Source organism: Hermetia illucens, chromosome 4, assembly GCF_905115235.1.
Source record: "Hermetia illucens chromosome 4, iHerIll2.2.curated.20191125, whole genome shotgun sequence".
NCBI lineage: Eukaryota > Metazoa > Arthropoda > Insecta > Diptera > Stratiomyidae > Hermetia > Hermetia illucens.
In genome coordinates this window covers 21,647,714-21,669,091 of record NC_051852.1, presented here as the reverse complement: position 1 = coordinate 21,669,091, position 21,378 = coordinate 21,647,714, and the positions used below count along the sequence as shown (strand labels likewise).

The window sequence follows — 21,378 nt, the reverse complement described above, 5'->3', positions numbered from 1 at the left end:
CTTGGTCCGTTGGCGTTGGTTGTGACGAGGACTGTCGATTGGTTGGGGAGTTCGGAGGCGATGGGAACTTCGATTTGTCCGTCTTAGGTAGGTCGGAGGACTCCACGAACGCTGGCTTCAACGAGTCGGTGGAGTAGGATCGTCCTTGTCCGTTGATATCGATTATGAAAACTCGATCGCTGATTCGACGCAGTACTTTGTGTGGTCCTGAATATGGCGACTCCAATGGCTTTTTTACCGTATCGACCCGTTTAAACACGTAGGTGTAGTTCTGCATATCTTTAAATATGAAGGGCTTGTGTAGAGCGACGTGTCTGCATGCAGGGATCGGTTTGGTGGCCTGAGTGAGGCGTCGCAAACTTTCTACGAACGATGGTGGATTGGCGAGGATGTGATTCTGCGTTGCAAGGAAGTCCCCCGGTACTCTGCAGTCACTTTCATTCGTGTTTCTTCAATCGCAAAAATGTTGCTATTTCTCTTGAAGCATCGTGTACGGTAGTTCTAGTCGTTCTCTCCCCCCTCCCCTATCGTTTTGATTATTAACCCACCTCCTTTACATCCTGTTTCTCAGTTCTTTTCGATCGAAACCTTCCATGCAAAACTACCTTTTTTATCGCTTCAACGCTCATGCTTTCGTCATAATGTTTTCCAATCCATCAGAGAAACCGTTGATTACAAAGAAGAACCCTGTGGGGACATGTATTATTGATGCGGAGCGCTTAGTTCTTTAGTCGCATAAAAAAGTTTAATTTATTTTTATCCGATATTATACGCCCGAAGGTTTCTGGGACAGTATTATCCATACGATTCGTTTCCAAATATTAATTAAATGTTTAGAGGTCAAATTATTTTTCTTTCTTCAATTTATTTGGCGGTTTCAATATCCCTAAAAGCTGTCTGTCGTCCTGCCCTACGCCATCGCTCCATCTGAGGCAGGGTCTATCTCGTATTCTTTTTCTACCATAGATATTGCCCTTATAGACTTTCCGCGCCGGATCATCCGTTTCAATACGGATTAAGCGATCACAAACGCTTATGTTTTCAAAGCCGATAACAACAGGTTTCATTTTGTTTTTCGTGTAGGGTTCAGCTCTACTGAACCCTCACCTGGAGAACCAGTTGGTACAATTTGTCCCGTTGTTAGGCGCGGGAGACTCGCGTTCATCCTTCTTCGTCTGTAGCTTTTCGTTGAAAAAGAACTCCCAATGTTCACCACGTGGAGGTAGAGATATGGTTTGGTAGTTGAGCTGTTGGTGTTGATTCAGCAGCATCCCCCACAAATATACATGCAAATTTGCTAAACAATGAGCTCCGCTGAAAAGTACTCAGAGCTGTCTGCAAAGATATTGGGATCTCATAATAGGAGTAGGAGGTAGGAAATAATAGTAAAATAGTTGCTGTGAAGATAAGGCGTGAGTGGAAGTTTGTTGACCTCCAGGTAATCCATCGTCTTATGGGGGTATAAATCCTTTAAGCATTTTGGGGAAAGTGCTGGAACAGGTAATATCTTGGTGGTCTATTTTCTGTAAAGCGGTCTTATTATTGAAACTTTGAAATTGACTGAAAATGTATAGATGTACGGAAAGCATCAAATTGGAGCAACTAAAACCAGAGGTGAGAAGTTCCTAGCGACGATTGATAGTCGCAGTTGCTTCGTTGCTTTTGCCGATAGCCCGGAAGAAGGGCCACTCCAAAACAACAGAACGAATTAAGAGAGTATACAGCATCATATAGCAAAACACAACTCAACCTTCTGAATATAGCATTAGTTGTGGTTCCAAAACATCTTATGAACGTCGAAGCCAGAAATTCGCGAGGTAGAAAATCCAAACAATAAATCACATAATCACACACTAATCATAAGCCGGACAATGTGGGAGTGATGATAAGTTCAACGTAAAATTTTAGGCACCTTAATTTTCTTACAAAACGTCCAGTGCAGTATGGCACAAGTGAGGATGATGCCGAAAGAAGGAGATATGTGGCATAATTATAGTTGCTTAGGCTTAAGAATAGGGGGAAAGGAAGAAGGTGATTCCCGTCGGACCTGGAATTTCCATGGGATAATAGAGTGGCCCGCATAGTTTTCAACCCTGTCCAGGAGCTTTAATCGATTTAAAATTTCTCCAAAACAATTATAAATAGAATAGTAGGTTTCGCTGACGACATTCACATCATGGAATGTGCAATATTAATCGCTAAAGATATATTCCTTACTAGTCTCCGATGTATATTACTCACAAAGTACAAACGGTTAAATGCAGTTGGTCTAAATGTTTAGATTAAGCCAAGAAAAAAATGGCAGACTTTTTGTTTTTAAATCGACATCGCCGCTTTCAGCTGTCCCCTACCTGACATTAAGAGAATGTCCGTTAACAGTCGCAGGTGTTGCTTGCCTTCTGATTGTTTCTGGCAATCTCGGCCAGCTACTCCATTCCTTTGGTGAACTACGGATGGCTGCACATTTGTTTGCATTGCATATATATGATTGCTTTTCACTCCTTGGTGGGGTATAGCAGTCAGCGACACTTACGCGCCATCGCCCGCGGTTACCTGAAATGCGCTTCAACTCCCCCACGACTTTCCGAGACGCTCGCATTCTTGGGAGAGTGGATTCTACTGCATGTCATAGCCCGCAATGCAATTGTCGCCCCTTTTTAATGTGTGACCTATCCACTGTCACTTTCGTCTTCATATCACATTCCATATGAGTGCCAGGGCTGTGCGCCGAACCATTTCTTCATTTGAGATAGTGTCCGTCCAGCATACGCGGATGATACGACGCAGGCAGGCATTGTAGCGCTTGTAGTTTTTGAGTAACACTGGAGTTCATCTTCCATCTGCTACTCCCATATAGCAACATCTAGTTCAGTGCCGCCGTCGGCAGAAACCACGCTTCCTAGATATACTATACTATAATCGCCGCTGTCGATGTTCTGGCTATTAAGGTTGGAAGAGTGTGATGACTCGCCAGACTGTGAACTTTGGTTTTGATAGTGTTTATCGTCAGGTTCAACTCTACTTGCCTCTCTTCCCAATTTCAGAGCCATTTGATCAAAGTCCATGACCCGGTGAGAGAGCAAACAGATGTCATCAGCATAGTCGAGGGGTTTGAGGAAAGGTATCATTGTCCATTGAATTCCTCAATATCCTCTGGACAAGGCAGCTTGAAGAACGTCGCCGATAAGAAGAAAAAAATAATATCGGTGACAGGATGCAGCCCTGCGGAACTCCGCTTTGGACCTTATCTTCCAAGATTTTGCCTCGGTTTACACGTGGCATTTTGCGCCATCATATATAGCTTTGATAATAGCTATTATATTTTCTCCGGAATGCCCCTCCTACGTAGAGCACCTCCAATACACTCTGTCTTCACGCTATCGAAAGCCTTTTCGAAATCGATGAAGAGCAAGTGTTCCAAAATGATCCGTAGGGTGTTGATGTGGTCGATGCCGGAGAATTCGGAGCGGAACCTAGCCTGCTCTCTGTCGATCAAGCTTTCGAGATGCTCTTTAATGCGTTTCTGGATTCCTAAGATTTTCGTACGAGTGGAAGCAGCAGATCTGCAGTAACTACAGGTGCAGTGATAAATAACTCTGCGGGGAAACTGTCAAGCCCAGCGGCTTTACTTCGTTTAAGTGCATTGATGGCCGAAATGATTTCTCTTCTGCTCGGAAGAACAGTCCGTATCCCCATATTACGGTGACTAGCAATTTCATCCGCAAGATGAGGGACCTCACCGGATGTAATACGGTGAAGGATTCTGATGTAATGTTCTTTCCACCTCTTAAATTGTTGATCATCGCGGATGAGAAGTCTACCGTTGACGTCCTTTACAGGATCATCGAAAAATTTGCGACCACATGCAAGCTCTTTCGTGATGCGGTATACAGTTCTGAAATCTTTGCGATCTGCGCATCTTCCGCTTCCCTGACCAGCGCAATAGCAAATCACGGCATTCGCTATGCTGAACTTCTCAGGTTTTCGGTCGGTATCGGTGTTCGAGCGCGTCACACCCAACATCACTCGCAGGGTCAGTAGAGCCTTCAGCCCCTTCCGTTCATCGATCCGCTTCCATGACTCCGCAGTCAGCCAGATCTTATGACGTTCTTTCGGGACATGGTCGTGGACGCCCTGTGCAGCACCCCAGAAAAGAACAGTTTTGATGGCGGGCCAATGCTTATCGATATTCTCAGGTGGGTTACTCAGTAGATTGGCCGTTCGGTCGAGCTACAGCTGGGTCGTACAAGCAGTTTGCAGCTTCCCAACCCTGCAAGAAGTGGCAAATACAACACGCAAGCGATCGTCAGCGACCATCAGATGATGATCCTTACGCACATCCAGAAGACAACTCCTAAATCTACCGTTGATCTTGAAGGGGTCGATCTGATTGCTCGTACGGCGTCGGTCAGTTGAAATCCAACGGACCTTATGGCAGGCTATGTGCTAGAACAATGTACCACCAATGACGAGGCGGTAGAAGTTGCAGAGATCCATGAACCTCCCACCATTATCGCTATCGAATACCTTCTAAAATCGCTTAAATCCAATCCTTCTGAATATTCTTTTTCTCCTTGCCAATCAGTCGCTGACAGTGAAATCACTTATTTTGGCAGCCTCGCTCAATGTGTCTTCTTAGTTTTATTGTTTGAAATGCTCATTATATTTTTGCACTGGAAAGATTTCAAAATAGAGTGATAAAAAATGTGATACCTTATTCCTAAACATTCTATTTTTCAGCCCGAACGAATAGATCCCAAAAAACCTGAATACGACATACGAGCTGATGTCTGGTCATTAGGCATAACAATAGTAGAATTAGCAACAGCATCATCGCCCTACGAAGGTTGTAAAACAGACTTTGAAGTACTTACAAAAGTTCTAGAATCAGATCCGCCATGTTTACCTAAAGATAGAGGATTTAGTAGAGAATTTAATGAATTTGTTAGCAAATGGTAAGTAAATGTCTTATTTCTCTTATTTTTCTCTAAATATTTGTTTTCAATTGTGTCTAACTTGTATCTTCTCAGTTTGAAAAAAGATCATCAATCTCGTCCTAAATATCCGGAACTTTTAGAACAATCTTTTATTAAAATCTACGAAAAGAAATTCGTAGACGTAGCAGCATGGTTTCAATCAGTTCTAGAACGAACTGGTAAAGTACCGCCACAACGCAGGTAAGGTATGCATGTGATATTCCTTTGAATAGATTACAACTCGTATTTTCCCCTTTGCCGTTATCGTTCTACAAATAAACAGAAGGTTTTCTTCTTCCATTTTGTTATTTTCTTTCTGAATTTGATTTTATCTTTTTATTATAATTTCTTTCCTTCGTAGAAATTTTCTCCTGATATGCACCGACCAAAGTGGAGACTAATTTCTTAGTGTTAGCGTAACATGAAATGTTGTAGAGTTAGAATAACCGTGATATGTTTGCCCCATTCCCTTGACATTTTTGATTTCTTTCTACTTAACTGGCAAAGAAAGGAAAGAGTTTTTGCATGTAATCTCACATTTTAAAAACATTTAGAAGTGTACTGACGTAATAAAAAGAGATAGTTTCGGTTTTATAGTGTTAGGTTGTCATTCGAATTGACAAATAAAAATTTAGTACTCGATAATGTAGTAGAAATAGATACAAATAGAGAAGGTCTCAGAGGAAATGAACCAAATTGCTAGTCACAAACCATTTTTGTTTTGATCGGACATTCCATATTTTCAAATTTCGTTATTAGACACATCTTTGAAGGAAAGGTAACCCGTTTTATTACATTTATTAGTATTAGGTTGGGGGAAAAAGAAATGTCGTATTTGTAATCGAAATTTGACGCTTCATTTCACATAATTAGAATTATCCGGTATGCGCCGTTTTGTTCGCAAACTTGTTACCATTTAGAAGGCAACTTCATTATCCCCCCTTATAAAACCTCCCCTCATTTGCAAAAAACTCAGACAGCCAGTTTTCGCAAGCCTCTTTTGAGGCCAACTTAGTAGCACCAAGAGCGTTTTGCATGGACCAGAAAAGATGGTAATCACTTGGTGCCAGGTCCAGACTATACGGCGGGTGCGATAGTAGCTTCTGGTTAATCGCTTGCTTCAAACGGTCGAGTTGCTCATAGTAGAGGACCGAATTGAGGGTCTGGCCATAGTTGAGCAGCTCATAGTGGATGATTCCCTTCCAATCCCACCAAATACACAGCAAAACCTTCCTGGTCGTCAATCCGTGCTCGGCGATGGTTTAGGCTGGCTCGCCGCGCATCGACCACGATTTTTTTCACTTGAGGTAGTCGTACGTGATCCACTTTTCATCACCAGGCACCATCCGATCCAAAAATGGGTCGAATTCGTTCAGTTTCAGCAGTGCATCGCTGGTGTTGATTCGGTCCAAGAAATTTTTTTTGCGTCAACTCGTATGGCACCCAAACATTCAGCTTTTTTTGGAATACAATCTTTTCCAAATGGTTCCAAACGGTTTTATGGTCTATACCCAGTTCCTGGTCCAATCGAGCGAATGCTCACATGCCGGTCTACTTGGATGATTTCATCAATTGGCCTACCAGTACGGGGTGTATCTTCGACATACACTATACCAGAACGAAATCGATCGAACCAACGCTGTGCTGTACGAATCGTTACAGTATCGGGCCCATAAACTTCACAAATTTTTTCGGACGCCTTCGTTGCATTTTTACCCCTCGGGTAGTAAAAACGTAAAATATGACGAATTTCTTGCTTGATGGACTCCATCTTTGACACCCTATAACTTGAGACTGAAACGTACGATCACAACACTGTCATAGAGACACTTGTAGCACAGATTGTCGTCTTCCATTCGCCTTATAGTATGACCCGATGCGATAAGTACAAGACAAAGGTCGCCATCTATTGACAAAATACATTTCTTTTTCCCCAACCCTATATTATCCCCATGTTGCAGTTGCTTAGAGTAAATCCGACACTCGAAGATACTTTTGTTAAAAAGGAAACGAATATATTTATGGCAGGACTATATATGTTAGGAAATCTTTTGGAACATTTCTCATAAAATTATTTTCAATAACAGGTTCAGGTATTGCTTTTCATACCCAGTCTCAATTCAACTCTAAAATAACGACTCTTTCCCCTTTTTCTAATCTCTAACTTTCTACGGCTAGGCTAACACCAACCAACGGTTTTTATATTAAAATTTTTACTTATTGGAGGCAAGTCCCAGTTCATCCTTGAATTTATGATGTAGGGCTTTGAATCATTATCTAATCGTCGTTGCTTGATTTACCGTTTTCGATATTTCTCTACGGTGCAAGATGCAGGATACCTTTCGACGGGGTTAAGTGAAAAAGGACTTCTCTCAATACGACACTACACACGCATTATACTCTCCATGCATACAAATATACACACCCTATAACATGATCTGATTAATCAAGCGAATCAACAAAATAATTACAGTTTGTTTTGTTGTTATTGTTACGTTTCCCCTGATTGATTTTTTTCATTTATTTGTAGGTTACTTAGTTCTTAATACCCCCCTTTTCAGTAAGTATTTTTATTACATTTTGTTTAATTTCAAATAATAATGGAATATGTTTAGTTCCTCATGTAAATAACACTAAAATGCACAATACACAAATCAAAATCATATGCACCCTCATCTACTACATAAACATGCTCGTTGTATACTCTCCTACTAACCCTTTCTGCACCGGAATGATAGTCTCGAACTCCTTTCCGCATTTTATTTATTTTTTTTGGTTCTCTTATTTTCTGTAGATAATTTAGTAACGCTTTACTAACTTTACCTGCATTGAAAATGTATGATATAAGCACTCACTTATTTGCACTGCAAGCAATGGAACAAAGTTTGAGGGGTTTTGTTGCTCATGGCAGACTATCTGAAATATTGATCGCTGCCATTTGAGTGTCAAACCAAGCTTTGATGAAATGTTCGACAATATATAAAAACTGTTCGCGCTCATTGTGTCCGATAAAGTTTATGTTTAAAAAAAAAGGAAAAAATTCTCTATAAATGAGTATTAATGCAGAGTCTTTTCGCCATTTAATGTATTTCAATTGACCACAACAGCGCCATTTTAATGATATTCTTTTTTGTGTATCCTGAACTGTGTGAAAAATTCAAAATAATTTTCAAAGTGAAAATTGTAAAATTATAACATTCACATCTGTATCAGCCGCAACTGAGCGTCACGATTTCTGCGTCTCCCTTCATATTGCAGGTAGTCCTACCAATACAACAGGTTACAGGGTACAACTTGTTGACTATAAGTTGAAAGATAAGAGTATTGCTAGACAATTTTTACTCTAAGAAAAACGGGTTTAAAAAATATTGCAATCCAAGAAAATATTTACCACGATTGGGCCAAATTTATTTTTTACAAATGAGTTGAATTTTTGGCTATTCACAGCGGTGGAATGTAATTGATCCAAAGCTGGCAGAAAGTTCTTGCAATGCACCGTAAAGCATGCTCTGAAAATCCATCTTTATGGGAACTTCTCTACGTCTCTCTCTCTCCAGTGTACACAGACTAGACAAGCTAATATCAATACGAAACGTCAAATTGCTGATGATATCACTCAGACCGATATTATGTGTAGTGAGATTTAATCAACATCTTATATCTCTGACACTATTATGGCTAAAGGAAAGTTATGAAAGTCTCAGAGATATTCGATTTCGAAATTCCAATTTGGTATGCTATTGCTAGGTCGGATAGCCCCATACATCATTGACCCATACCAAAGAGGCTTCACTCCAGGCAAATCAGCAACAAATCAGACTTTCTCTTTGCGGCAAGCGATGAAAAACTGTTGGAATATGGTCATCAGTTGCACCATCCCTTCATCGACTTTAAAGCCGCCTATGATAGCATAGCCAGGGTAAAACTGTACACGGGCATGAGAGAATTCGGTATCCCGACGAAATTGATAAGACGGACTCGGCTGACCCTGACCAATGTGCGAAGCCAGATAAAAGCAGCAGAATCACTCTCGAGATCATTCGATATCAACAACGGTCTAGGACAAGGGGATGCCCTATCATGCGTCCTCTTTAACCTGGCCCTCGAGAAAGTGATCCATGATGCGGAGGTAAATGCAAGAGGTACAATCCTCTTTAAGTCCACCCAACTACTGGTCTATGCTGACGATATCGACATCATGGGAAGATCGACCCGAGACGTACAAACTGCCTTCACTCAGATCGAGCAGGCAGCGCGAGATCTTGGGCTGCACATCAATGAAGACAAGGCAAAATATATGGTGGCCCTCGTCAGCCCCAAAAACCAACCAACCAACAACATCAAACCGGACTGGTCAAACGGGAAGAATAAAGATAAGAGACTACAACTTTGAGACCGTTGTTAATTTCTCCTATCTAGAGTCGAGAATCACAACCGATAACAGCTACGATGATAAAATCCGCGCACGGTTGTTGTCAGCCAGCAGAGCCTAGTTCAGCTTACAAAAACTGTACCGCTCGGAACGTCTTACTATAGGGTCAAAGCTCTTACTGTACAAGACAATCATCTTGCCAGCCCTCATGTATTCTTCGGAAACTTGGGCTCTTAGCAAGAAAAATTACGAACTCTTGGTCGCGTTGGAGAGAAGAATGCTCCATAGAGCCAGAGATGATTTCATAGTAATTTTATAAGATGCGGCACATCAAAGAAGAAGAAATTTTTTTATCTGGTGAAGTTTCAAACCATGGCTTATCTTCATTCACGACAAGTTCTCTACGTAATGCTACATTTGTGAGTTCCATATCTGAAAATACAGTTACAACAGTGAAATTAATACTCCGTAGTCTCTCAACTATATGTACAAATATTGAAGCGGTCGTAGCACAATCGTAATCGGAATATATGATTTGCTTCCAATGTTTATAGCAACTTGTACATATTTATATACATGTAAAACTCAGTCGTTGGAAATAGGAATTAACGGTGTCGTACAGGGCAGAGGCAACTCATCAGACGCTGCCTCACCTCTGCCCTGGGAGCAGCGTGAGGGAAAGTGGCAACAGGTGGAAAACGCTCCTTAATATATTCTCAAAAACACGACAATGTTGCGAATTATATCCAAGTTAGACCGCCAATAGTTTGAGCCTTAGCTAGACCAAAACTAGATAATAGTTTAGGATAATGAGAGATCCTAAGTCCACATCCACTTGATGTTGGACCGGACCAAATGAAGAGCAATTTATTCTCACGTTTTTTGGTCCATGGACCCCTCGTTTGGGGCATAGCACCCAAACACTCAAAAATAGGGACTAACGGTTTCGTCGAGGGCAGAGGGAAATCATCAGATGCACGCAGCATCGTGACTGAAAGTGGTAACAAGTGGAAAACGCTCCTTTATATATTCGCAAAAACACGACAAGAGTGCCAATCGTTGGTCTTATTATACTCAAAAGTATTTCTGATCTTCAAGATAAAACACGCAGTCGTTTCTTAATATACTTTGATTTTGATAGTAGTTGCAGCATAAAATCCACAATTCCAGGATTTAGTTTTATCTTTGAAGCCTATGTGTCCGGATAGCTGAGTGGTTAGAGCGCAAGGCTGTCGTACGGAAGGTCGCGGTTCAAATCTCACTGGTGGCAGTGGAATTTGTACCGTGATTTGACGTCGGATACCAGTCGACTCAGCTGTGAATGAGTACCTGAGTCAAATCAGGGTAATAATCTCGGGCGAGCGCAATGCTGACCACATTGCCTCCTAGTGTACCGTTACGGTCTTGAATGAAGTGCTCTAACATACTTCAAGGCCCTGATCCAACATGGATTGTTGCGCCAACGATTATTATTATTATTTGAAGCCTATTTCTTTAGTATCGGCAGTGCTACTTTTCTCTTGTATGAAAGCCCGTATGCTCACGGTCCAGCAGAGTAAAAAGAAATAGCAGAAGAAATATCCTCACTAACGCATCTCTGTATTCGGATAAATTTCATCTTCAAATTGAATGACATCTTACCTCTCAAAAGATTATATAGCATCTTGTACCACCTTTTTTGTCTCCTGAGCTTTATACTTTTGGATCTGTCGCTTTAATTACCCTGCTGCCGTAAATACTGGCTCGAAAAAGCGTCGTCCTTTAATCGCCTTTTGCTTTGCAAAGCCTCCAGAAGTATGTCTACGAGCTTATAATCGTCTTGCAGAAAATGTTTTGAACACACACGAGTGTTTTTGAAGTCGATCCTCCTACATTTTTTACCAAGTTTTCTCCAGTCTTCGCAAATTGTTTCATTCTTCGGAAAACGAAAGAAACTCAAAGTGCTTCCGCTTTTGCTTTTATAACAATGACAACCACCTCACCATTTTCAAACCCTCGAGAAAAAACTGTGTGATAAAACCAATCGAGATTAATTTCGCGGCCTTGGGAAAACAATAATTTTAAATACCTGCCTTTGTTCAAATCATAACATTGTCGGCCAGGGCGTTATTGTGGTACAAAGTCCACAAGTTATTTACCCACAAATCCTTTCGTTTTTGACGAATTGCTTCACGCAAACGTCTCATAACTCCCAAATTATACTCCTTACTCACTACCTTTCTAACAAAAATTCATGACGCATGTAATCGATGAAAACCGTTAGCATCGTTTGTGCGTGATTCATTTGATGAATGCTGGATTGGGCTCAGCCTTGAAAATCATGCTTTTTGCGATGTCAACGCGGCTCCTTTTTTGCAAGAAATTCAATTCTTTTGGCACCAACCGTACTGAGACGTAAATCATTAATAGAAAATGCATAAGCAATGTTCGGGGCCTCCACCATCTCTCTGATGATAACTTTGCCGTTGTTGACCAACTTGCTATTTATGTTGTCGATGTGTTCGTCGGTTTTCGATGTCGATGGCTTACCACTACGTTCATTAGGATCAGAAAAATAAACGAGCGTATCTAAACCATTTGTGCCACTAGTAAATGATTGTTTTGTTTAGAGTACAATATCTGTCCATTGAATTATGAACACTAAGAAAATATGTATGTATGTTCTTTTTCGTCGTGATCAGTTTCATCATTTTATTTTATCAAATGCCTGATCTGCAAGCAATCTCGAGGCTTTTAAATCCCCATCCAGTGTATCAAACCACCGTTGTTTCGGCCGGCTTTTTGGTGGTTTACCATCGACTTCGATGTTCAGACCAATCTTGGCAAATGAATTCTCATTGGCGCGAATTACGTGACCGTACCATCGAAGACGCCTTTCTCGCTGCAACTCCATATCAATCGCGGATATCCTCATTTCGGATGTGATGAAAACGTGTCACGCCACTAGTCCAACGCAACATCTTCGTCATTACCGCAAGGCGCCGTTCATTGTCTTTTATAGTCGGCTAACACTCAAAACCATAGAGAACGACAGGAGAGACTACATTCCGGTAAATTTTAGATTTGAGAGTTGCATTAATGCGTGAAACAGTTTCATAGCGCAGTTCTCCATTGGCTGATAGCGTTGATCCGAGGTATTTAGATCGCTCAGTTCTGGGCAGATCACTCCCGCTGACAGTGATTGTGCCTGTTTCATGGGGATCGGTCGTCAAAAAATCAGTGTTATTCAGATTCAATCTAAGATCGTGTTGCATAAGGCAATCATTCCACTTTTGGACAAGTTGCTCGAGATCGTTTTTGCTAGTATATGCTAGGAGAACATCATCTGGATAAAGTAGTGTATAGGGCTCTGGACGTTGGATGTCCCGTGTTACGGTATTCATAACAAGAGGGTGCTTCTTTGATGAACACCAACAGAGACACGAAGCGGTTTTAATACACCCGCCATACTTCGAACTTTACTTTTCGCAACATGGTAGAGCAATTGAACCCAGCATACGAGTTCTTCTGTTGTCTGTGTGTTGTGGTAGAGCATACCAGATGAGTTTGTGTGGCACATGGTCAAATGCTTTCTCTAGATCCAGAAATGCAATGTAAAGAGGGCGATGCTTCTCACGGTGTTTCTCCATGACTAACAGCACAGCAAAGTATCGTTCTTGTCATTAACTCAACAGAAGTATTCGGTATCCTGTGTGCGTTCGCTTCGGCTTTTGGCAAGTTGATACAGATCTCTCTCGCCATCCCGAGTGTACAGATTTTTGTAATGGTGCACTCGGGTGACAGCAACCGCATTTTTATAAATTTGTAAATTGGCCAGTGTTTTATCGTCAAGAAATTTGTGGTAGAGGAGTTTCTTTTCACGGACCTTCATTTCAACATCGCCATTCCAAAGCTAAGTATCTTGGTTGATGCACCACTTACCTGCCTTGGTGACCCCGAGGGTTGCAGAGGACGCTTTGTGGATCGTGTCTTTCATTTGGTTCCACGATTCGTCCACATTCGTAATGGTTGGTAATCGCGTGAGATCATTTCTTCTTTCTTACGAAATCGCCACCATTTAATCACGCTGTTTTATCGGGGACTTAATTCGCAGGATGACAATCAACGGTCCATGTTGAGGTGCGATGGTCTCATAAGGAACGGCTTTGCAATCAGTGACGGTGGTAAAATGTCGGCGTCTTATGAGAATATAGTAAACTAGCGATTTACTATTCCCACTATAAAATGTAGGAAGATGGTTTGATGAACCATGTATTCATAAGTACATGGGTGTCCGCAAGATCGATTATACGCTCGCCAGCCTCATTGCGCGCTCCAAACTCCTTCCCCCCATGGTACCTGTTGCCGTCTGCCTTGTTACCCAAAGGTCGCCGGCAACGATGATATAGTCGTCAGGCACGGGACAAGCCTTTTCATCGAGAAGTTGCCAGAAGGCATCTTTCTCGGCATCAGGTCGACCTGTCTATGTTGCGTACGCAGTGAAAAAGTGAATAGTGCGATCAGTTTATATAATGGTGAGGTTCATCAGTCGATCATCGAATCGTTCGACTTCTTTAATGGCATCATGAAAACCTTCTGAGATGGTAATGCCAACATCGTATTGAGTGTGTGGGCTACCAAAATAGAGAAGTTTATAGCCATTTTGACCGCGTTCCCGTTCAATGTCGCAGCTTTTGGCACCAGACCATCGGGTTTCTTGCAGAGCGCAAATATTAATGCGCCTTTTCCGAAGGGATCTTGCGAGTTCCCCGGTCTTTCCAGTTAGGGTACCAACATCTAGCGTGCAGACACATATTTGTTCGTTTTGTTCGGACTAACTTGCTTACGTCCTGACGCCGTCCTGTGTTGACTGAGGTGGACGCCCTAGCATTTCTCCGAAGCTTGTGACTCAATCCGATCATCATGTTTGTAACGACATTGTATGCATTTTCTTGGTCGGCCTGTCGCGGGACCTGTCACCAAGAGAGATCAGGTAGGATTTAGCATAGTGGAATAATTCCAACTATACTCTTATTTATCTCTTTCCCTGATCTCAGCACTTTATTTTTGTTTTACTGAGGATAGTACAGAGTACGTTCCCTCAAATCCTCCTCCTTTACCTGGGCTTGGGACCAGCATACTATGTTAATACCATGGTGGAGTTGTTATTTTGTCACGACGAATGATACAATTAAATTCAACGGAAGTGGACCATTTTTCCATAGCAAAAATTTTATTTTGTATCGATTATAACAATTTTAAAAATTGATCGCTTTTATCTTGTGTCCTTTCTTGTTACTCTTTTGTTAGGGGTGTGACATGAGAAATGAATCTAAATGGTATATATCTAAATGTGGAGCCAGCTGCTCTATTTAAATAGTATCTGTTTGTGATTATTGCTAGTCTATTATTTACATGCTAAATAAATAAAGTATTTATGCTTGCTTTTATATTATGTAATCGCCAATGTGAGCGTCTTAATATTGATAAAACGCTCAATGTGAATATATATCAATTGATATCTAATACAATGCAATGCTATCTCCTAATTTTATCATTCTGGACGTATTAAATATGGGACTCACTACTCCTAGCTTTCACAATAGTGGAATCAATCTTGCAATTCGCTACCACAATATCTGACATGTATTTTCGAATCCTTTTCCAGACAAACATCTCTATCGGAAATAAAGACATCATCATCCGCATCAGCATCAATAGCAACAGTTCCAACAATAACAACAATGAATAATCGTTTAGGGCAAATGAAAGCGTCGCAAATACCAAACTATCAATGCAATAATTTCAATAAGATTAGTCACCATCCGAATCAATTACAACCACAAACAACGCAACAACAGCCACAACAACAAAATATTTTAAGCAGCAGTAGTAATACGCATAGCAGTAACTTCAGTAGCAATAGTCAACCGCACCAAATCAATGCCAATAAATTCGAAACTACAATATCAAATAATCATCAATCGGCAGGAAGCAATTTGTTGCCATCATCGTTACCACAACCAATTACAAAGTCATATGCTTATCAGCCCTTGCCAAGAGATATTCCTACAACAAATGGCTATGGTCAGTCATCGCATCATAGCCTGAAAGGTATGAATGACTATAATAAGGACGAAGCAGATATTGTTAGTGAAATGAATAAAATGTATATAAAATCACCGTTTGGTCAACGTAAAAATGATTTCAAGTCAACGCAGCATGATAGTGGTAATTTTGTTTACGGTGAAAGCCCAAAGAAGCAATCGATGCTTAGTAGTTTAGGTGAGTTTTTCTTTTACTTTTCTAAATCGAATTTTACAAACTGCGGCGAGAAGTTTTATTTGTCTAGGATTATTGAAGTCTTATCTACCTTTATAGCATGGTGTTTGTACAGCGAGTAGTTTTAGGGCAGTGCTCATTTCGTTTGTGGATAATCACCATTTTGTTTGCGACTTCCTGGAGGAGATTTTCTTCAAAACTGATTATTGCCACTTATAATTCGTTGTACGGACTTTAGTAGTTGCGCATTTTAACGAAACTTAATAGCTTTCTTATAGATATTGGGGATCTTAGTTTTTTTAATTGGAAAAGAACGAAAATTTGACCTGAAAATATTTATCTACAAAGCCCTAAGTAATAATTCGAAACGTCATAGAAGCATTTTCCTTTAAATTTATCTGATAGACTTTGCTTGGAGATTAACGCCATATTCTAGCGTACGAGCGTTATAAATTTGTAGAGGGTTAGTAAGCAAGTAATCGATAGTTCGTCTCCGGGGTCCTGAAAGGTAGAAATTCTTCAGGACGACTGTTGCGTGCCAACCGACCGTGTATACAGGTAAACTTTTTATATCAAAAAGTTTACCTTTTTATACCAAAAATTCTGCACAGAAATCCAATCCAGGACTCCTCCAGTTGTTCGAGATGTTTATGGCTCGTCGAACCTCCTCTGCTGTAACATCCGCAAAATTAATGAATGGCATTGTGGCATGATGGGCGCCTTCATCGGTAATCCACTCAGCATGCTGGGTAGGTAACCGTCAAAATCCACCCCAATACTCTTTTGCTTCCTTTACTGAAAAGATATAGTACACTGTCTGGGCGCTCGGTTGGGATTTGTTGAGAGGCGAATAACTCTCATCTATCAGTTCTATGTCCTAAGTAGCTCTCCAGGTTGATGTCTCCAAATTATTCCCAGCCCACCATGAAGTATTACTTCCCGAGGAAAGCTCTGGTTCACACCAGCACGATTAAATTACGCATCCGTCGGGCTTTTCGAGCTCGGTTCAGTTCCTCCTTTTCTTGTATTGTTTCGTTTACTGTGCTCCACGTATCCACTAGATTATAGCGTCCGATAACTACGTTGGAGGTATCGTTTAACCCCCCTCTTTCATCCGTCAATCTCGGACAACGAAACATAACATACTCCAGGCTCTCACGTGTAGCGGCGCATTCGGGACAGTCAAGGCACTTGTCCAATCCACAGCGAAACAGGTACTTCTTCTGCGTACCGTATCCCGTAAGGAACTGTGTTTGGTATTAGTGGTGGAATTCTTCATGTTTTCGCTCGAACCATCTCTCAATGTACGGAATCGGTGTTAGGGTCCAGCGTCCTTTCCCGAAATTATTCCATCGTTGCTGCCATTTTCTGTATAGCTGCTTCCTAGTGGCTTTCGGGAGTCCGCATTCACATCGGGGGAATTTCTCCTTCTGTGGTAGAAAAAGTGCGCCTTATTCGCTGGGAGATCCAAGGGAATCTTTCCCGCGATTGGGCGGTATACCGAACTTACACTTCATCAGTCTATCACGTGTCTGGTGCTCTTCCCAGACAAAAGTTGAATTTCATTGACCCTGCTATAAGCAACCGCTGATTATCTTTTGGCCATTCAATATTGTTGATCATACTTGCTAGAGGTGCACTGGCGTTTGCTATCTTTTCTCGACATAGTCCAAGTGCCCCTTCAAGCTGAACATTACTTTCAGGTATCTAATGGTCGACTTTGAAATTGGTAATAAGGACCACTTTCGTCTTTCCGCCAGATTAAGTTCAACCAGTCGTAGCCATGCGTTAATGCCATGAATGGTTGCACTTCCACGTCTTTAGTAGTCTCCATCTACTACCAGCGTCAGGTCGTCTGCAAAACGTTGCCCCTGTTGGCATGCGAAACTGAAGCACTTCGTTCTATGTCGCACAGCAATATGGGACCTTGGGTACAGTTGCCGTCACAACATATTCTTTCCGAAAGGTACAATTCCAGTTGGTCGAATTAAAGGAATTTCTGACATCTAGTGTCACCACCGCACAGCACTTACCACACTTACTGTCTGCTAATTCGATGAACGGAAGTAGCCTCTTGTACATCACTCTCCAAATCTTCCCCAAAGTGTTTTAAAAAACCGATCGGGGGATATGAAGAGGGTGTACGAAGTGGTTTCAAATATGCTTATGAACTATGTGGGCCTGATTTTAGCAGCGAAATTGAAGGCTATGTTTGGAATCCTGTCCCATATCGGAGGCTAATTATCCCCAATCGATCACCCAGGGAATGGAGAAGTCGTCCTATTGAACCGTTGGCTGAATGAAGTCCGGTTTTTTTCGTGTTGTGGAAAAACGAATTGAAATTATTTTGAACAAATGTCGCGGGCACATTACGCGGAGTGGTTTTTGCCCACGAATCTTTTTCATTACAACCCCACGCGCCCCACATGTCCATATTTGCCTCAATGCATAGCTAATTCGAAGATGGTAGTATTTTTTCTCCATTTGCCGATATTCTAGCTGACTGACGTTTTCCAACGCCATTTCCTTTAGATCTCGCCCTTCTTCTGAAGCTAGCAGCAATGTCTCCTCCTAGGAAGCTCCAGTTAACCAGCCAGTTATTCTGGATTTTTTAGTTCTGTTACGCATTCGACTGTCGCCTTCTCCGTTTCTCATGTCGAAAGAGATAGCCTGAGGTAACTGTAGGTGTAGTGTTCACTCACCCGCCGCAGCATCCCTCTCGTCAACGAGGTATTGAGATAAGTCAGATCGACGATCAATCCTAGCCCTAATGTTGGCTAGTACAATGTCCAGCTCCGCGAAGGTTTCAAGTAGGATTTGGCCCCTGATGTTCCCAACTCCTTCCGCTTGCGATTCAGCTTCCTTCTATATGCCGGGCATCTGCCACTACCTGCAAGATTCCGGTCGTCCACTGCCTTTTTTCCCTCGCACAACATGCATCGTGGATCCACCCTATTCTTAACTTGTCCACGGTAATCAGTTTAACCTCTGATTTCACAGGTAAGCTAATAATAGCGGTCTGCATGCCCCCTTTCTTCATCGTTTTTATCGTACTCGCTTCCATTTCATTAAGGTTAAATTGATCCCTTATTGGAATACAAATATCTTCCGTGATGTAACCTCTAGGTGCTTGTACATGATCACTATCTCTTAATTTCGAGCTTTTACTTCTGCTTGCTCGTCTTTTCCATCTGCCCGCAAAAACTATCCACTGATTTCTCGCTGAATTTATTTAGCTTCAACATCAAATCCTCTCACTATCGCTCAAGTCTGTCTAGTCTGGATCAGCTTAGACTTTCCGAAGGATATTGACATAAGAAATATCTCCTTTGTAGGATATAATAATATGATTATAATCTGGAAAGAACTTCTTTTCTCCTTTTGCCGCTTTGTGCTGCCCAAATTTGTCCATGGCGCGGGTTTACGAATTGCCGATTCTTCCCCTTTTGTTAACGCTGGGGGCCAGTAGCTTTCCCCGAAATTTCCGCTGCTCAGTTTTCTTTCCTGAAGAGACCTTTTTCTTCTTGGCTACTTGTTGAGCACCAAGGGGTTCATCAATCCCATCTCTACTCCATTTCCCCGCACCAATTTGTAGCCATGAGCGGCATTTGCTCTCACCTCTCCATGCGCGAACATCTCTCGATGCTTTCATTTCCGAACTTTCCCTTATCCGCACGAAGGGACCCGCCTGATGGAAAATTTGGCAACTCCACACATGCTTCTTTGTGGGTTTTTGTAGGAAACGTGTGAGAATACTTTGCAGTGATATTATTACTTGCCCAACCTCATCATCATTTGTCTTACATGACCCTGAGCTTCCTAGCAAAGATAGAAAACTGATTGAACCAAGCCAATGGATAGCAATATATACTTCGTAGGGTAGCTAGGTATCAGTGGCCGCTCCGAGGAGCCCAATTAGCGCTTTGGTGCGCCGTTTTGATGCCACAAACTCCTAAGACCGTGACTGTTGTTATGGGAGTACGGAGGCAGAGTCCAGCCGACTCGGATCTTCAGAAAGCAGCTCTCCGACCCTGCAGCTCGAAATCTCTCTGAGATCACCAAAGAATGGTTTACCCAGTGTCCGTGACTCTAGACAGAACTGAAAGAAAGTACATGAGGGTTTCCCTTCCTTCTCCGCAGGTTCGGCAATGCGTGTTGTAGGGTATGCCGAGCCTGGCGGCATGGTCCCCTATGAGCCAGTGCCCCGTGCAGACCGCCGTATACTTTGTAGACGGTCTTTATTTTTCTCAACATATTTCCGGCAACTCTACCTAAAATTTGTAGACCGAAATCCTCTTTCAACTTTAGAGCTATTGGTAATATAGTATTAACTGTAAACTTTGTAAGATTATCTAACATTTTGTTAGGATCTCGGTAGCTACCTGCGAATATATGCATTTTTATATCTAAATATCTCTTCGTATCTTTATTAATTAAAACATTAAAAATAATAAACTGAAATTACAAAAATCGCAAACATACTAGTCATAATATGCATCTCACATTAAGCTCCCTTTCTCCCTCAAACTAACAAAGATCCTTCTCTCAATACTTCCAGGCCAGACGCTAATACGTAATTTAACAAATTCACCGTTCAGTCAGAAGAAAATTCAGCAACAGCCTGAGGGTTTTTGGAATGTATCGAATCCGCCGGATGGTGGAGGTGGAGGCGATTATGGAATAACTAATAGAAAACACTTTGATGTGAACAGTGGAATGTCAAGCGGTGAAAGTGCATCACCATCACCAATAGCTGCTCGCAAACGGTTTCAAACCACAGTACCAATCGTCAATGATGGCAGTTCGGAATATGCACGATTTCCAGGCAATACTAGTCCAATCGGTAAGTGGTTTATTTGATTAGTATTGATTATAAGAGGTTCGACCCACAGAAGGGTTATATCAATTGTAATAAATCGGAATACGTTTCAAATTGTATTGGATAAAATCCTTTCTTTAGTTCTTCAGCGATTTTATCACCAACAAAATCAGCTTCGCGAGAAAGAGCGTGAAAAACAACAGCAGAAACGTGAAATGAACACTAGCACAAATCCATTTGTCAATAGTTATATTCCGAAATATCACCCCGCCAACCAAATACCCTCACAACTGAACAACCAAACTACTAGTCAACAACATATTTCCGATGAGTTAGCGCAAAGTACTAGGAAGTATTCAACATCACCAACGCTACATCACAGTCAACAGATAGGAAGCCATGGAACTGAATCACTGCATCAGCAACAACAAGAGCACAATTGTAGCCCCAGCAGCAATTTCCATTCGAATATTCCTGTCTACAATAGTCAGAACTTAGCGAGTAGTCCTAAGCAATTTTACACAACAACGACTACCGTAGTGAATAGTACTAGCAAAAAATTTATGTCACCTCCCCAGACGCCAACAAACACCTATGGAGGTCACAGTGGCGGTACAAGTTCTGGTTATGGAACACAGAATGTCTACAGTAATAACCTTTATGGGCGCACTACGACGAAAAATGCCTCGAAAGAGGGTAATATAAAAGACGATCAAGGTAATATAGCGAGTAGTCTGCAATTTGGTTTCTAGTTAACTTTTCTGCTCGCTTGTATATAAGCAAGTTTCATTTCAATTAGATCACATATGCGGAGGTGGGTCCTAAGTGCATTGAATGGTTGTCAAGCGAACCTATTATTCAACCCACCGCGACATGCATATATGATGTAATTGCCAACCCTTTCAACTGCTTATCCAAACAAAATATATTCACTGATTTCTTTCGATTTT

General features: G+C 41.6%; 1 protein-coding gene across 1 annotated transcript in view; it reads left to right on the top strand.

Moving 5' to 3' along the window:
* LOC119653405 (dual specificity mitogen-activated protein kinase kinase hemipterous-like) overlaps window positions 1-21,378 on the top strand; it is a 42,372-nt gene that overhangs the window by 11,583 nt on the left and 9,411 nt on the right. The window contains exons 4-8 of the mRNA XM_038057969.1: window positions 4,741-4,955; window positions 5,031-5,177; window positions 14,996-15,612; window positions 20,168-20,452; window positions 20,570-21,145. Coding sequence (XP_037913897.1) covers window positions 4,741-4,955; window positions 5,031-5,177; window positions 14,996-15,612; window positions 20,168-20,452; window positions 20,570-21,145 — 1,840 coding nt within the window. The remainder of the gene's footprint in view (window positions 1-4,740; window positions 4,956-5,030; window positions 5,178-14,995; window positions 15,613-20,167; window positions 20,453-20,569; window positions 21,146-21,378) is intronic.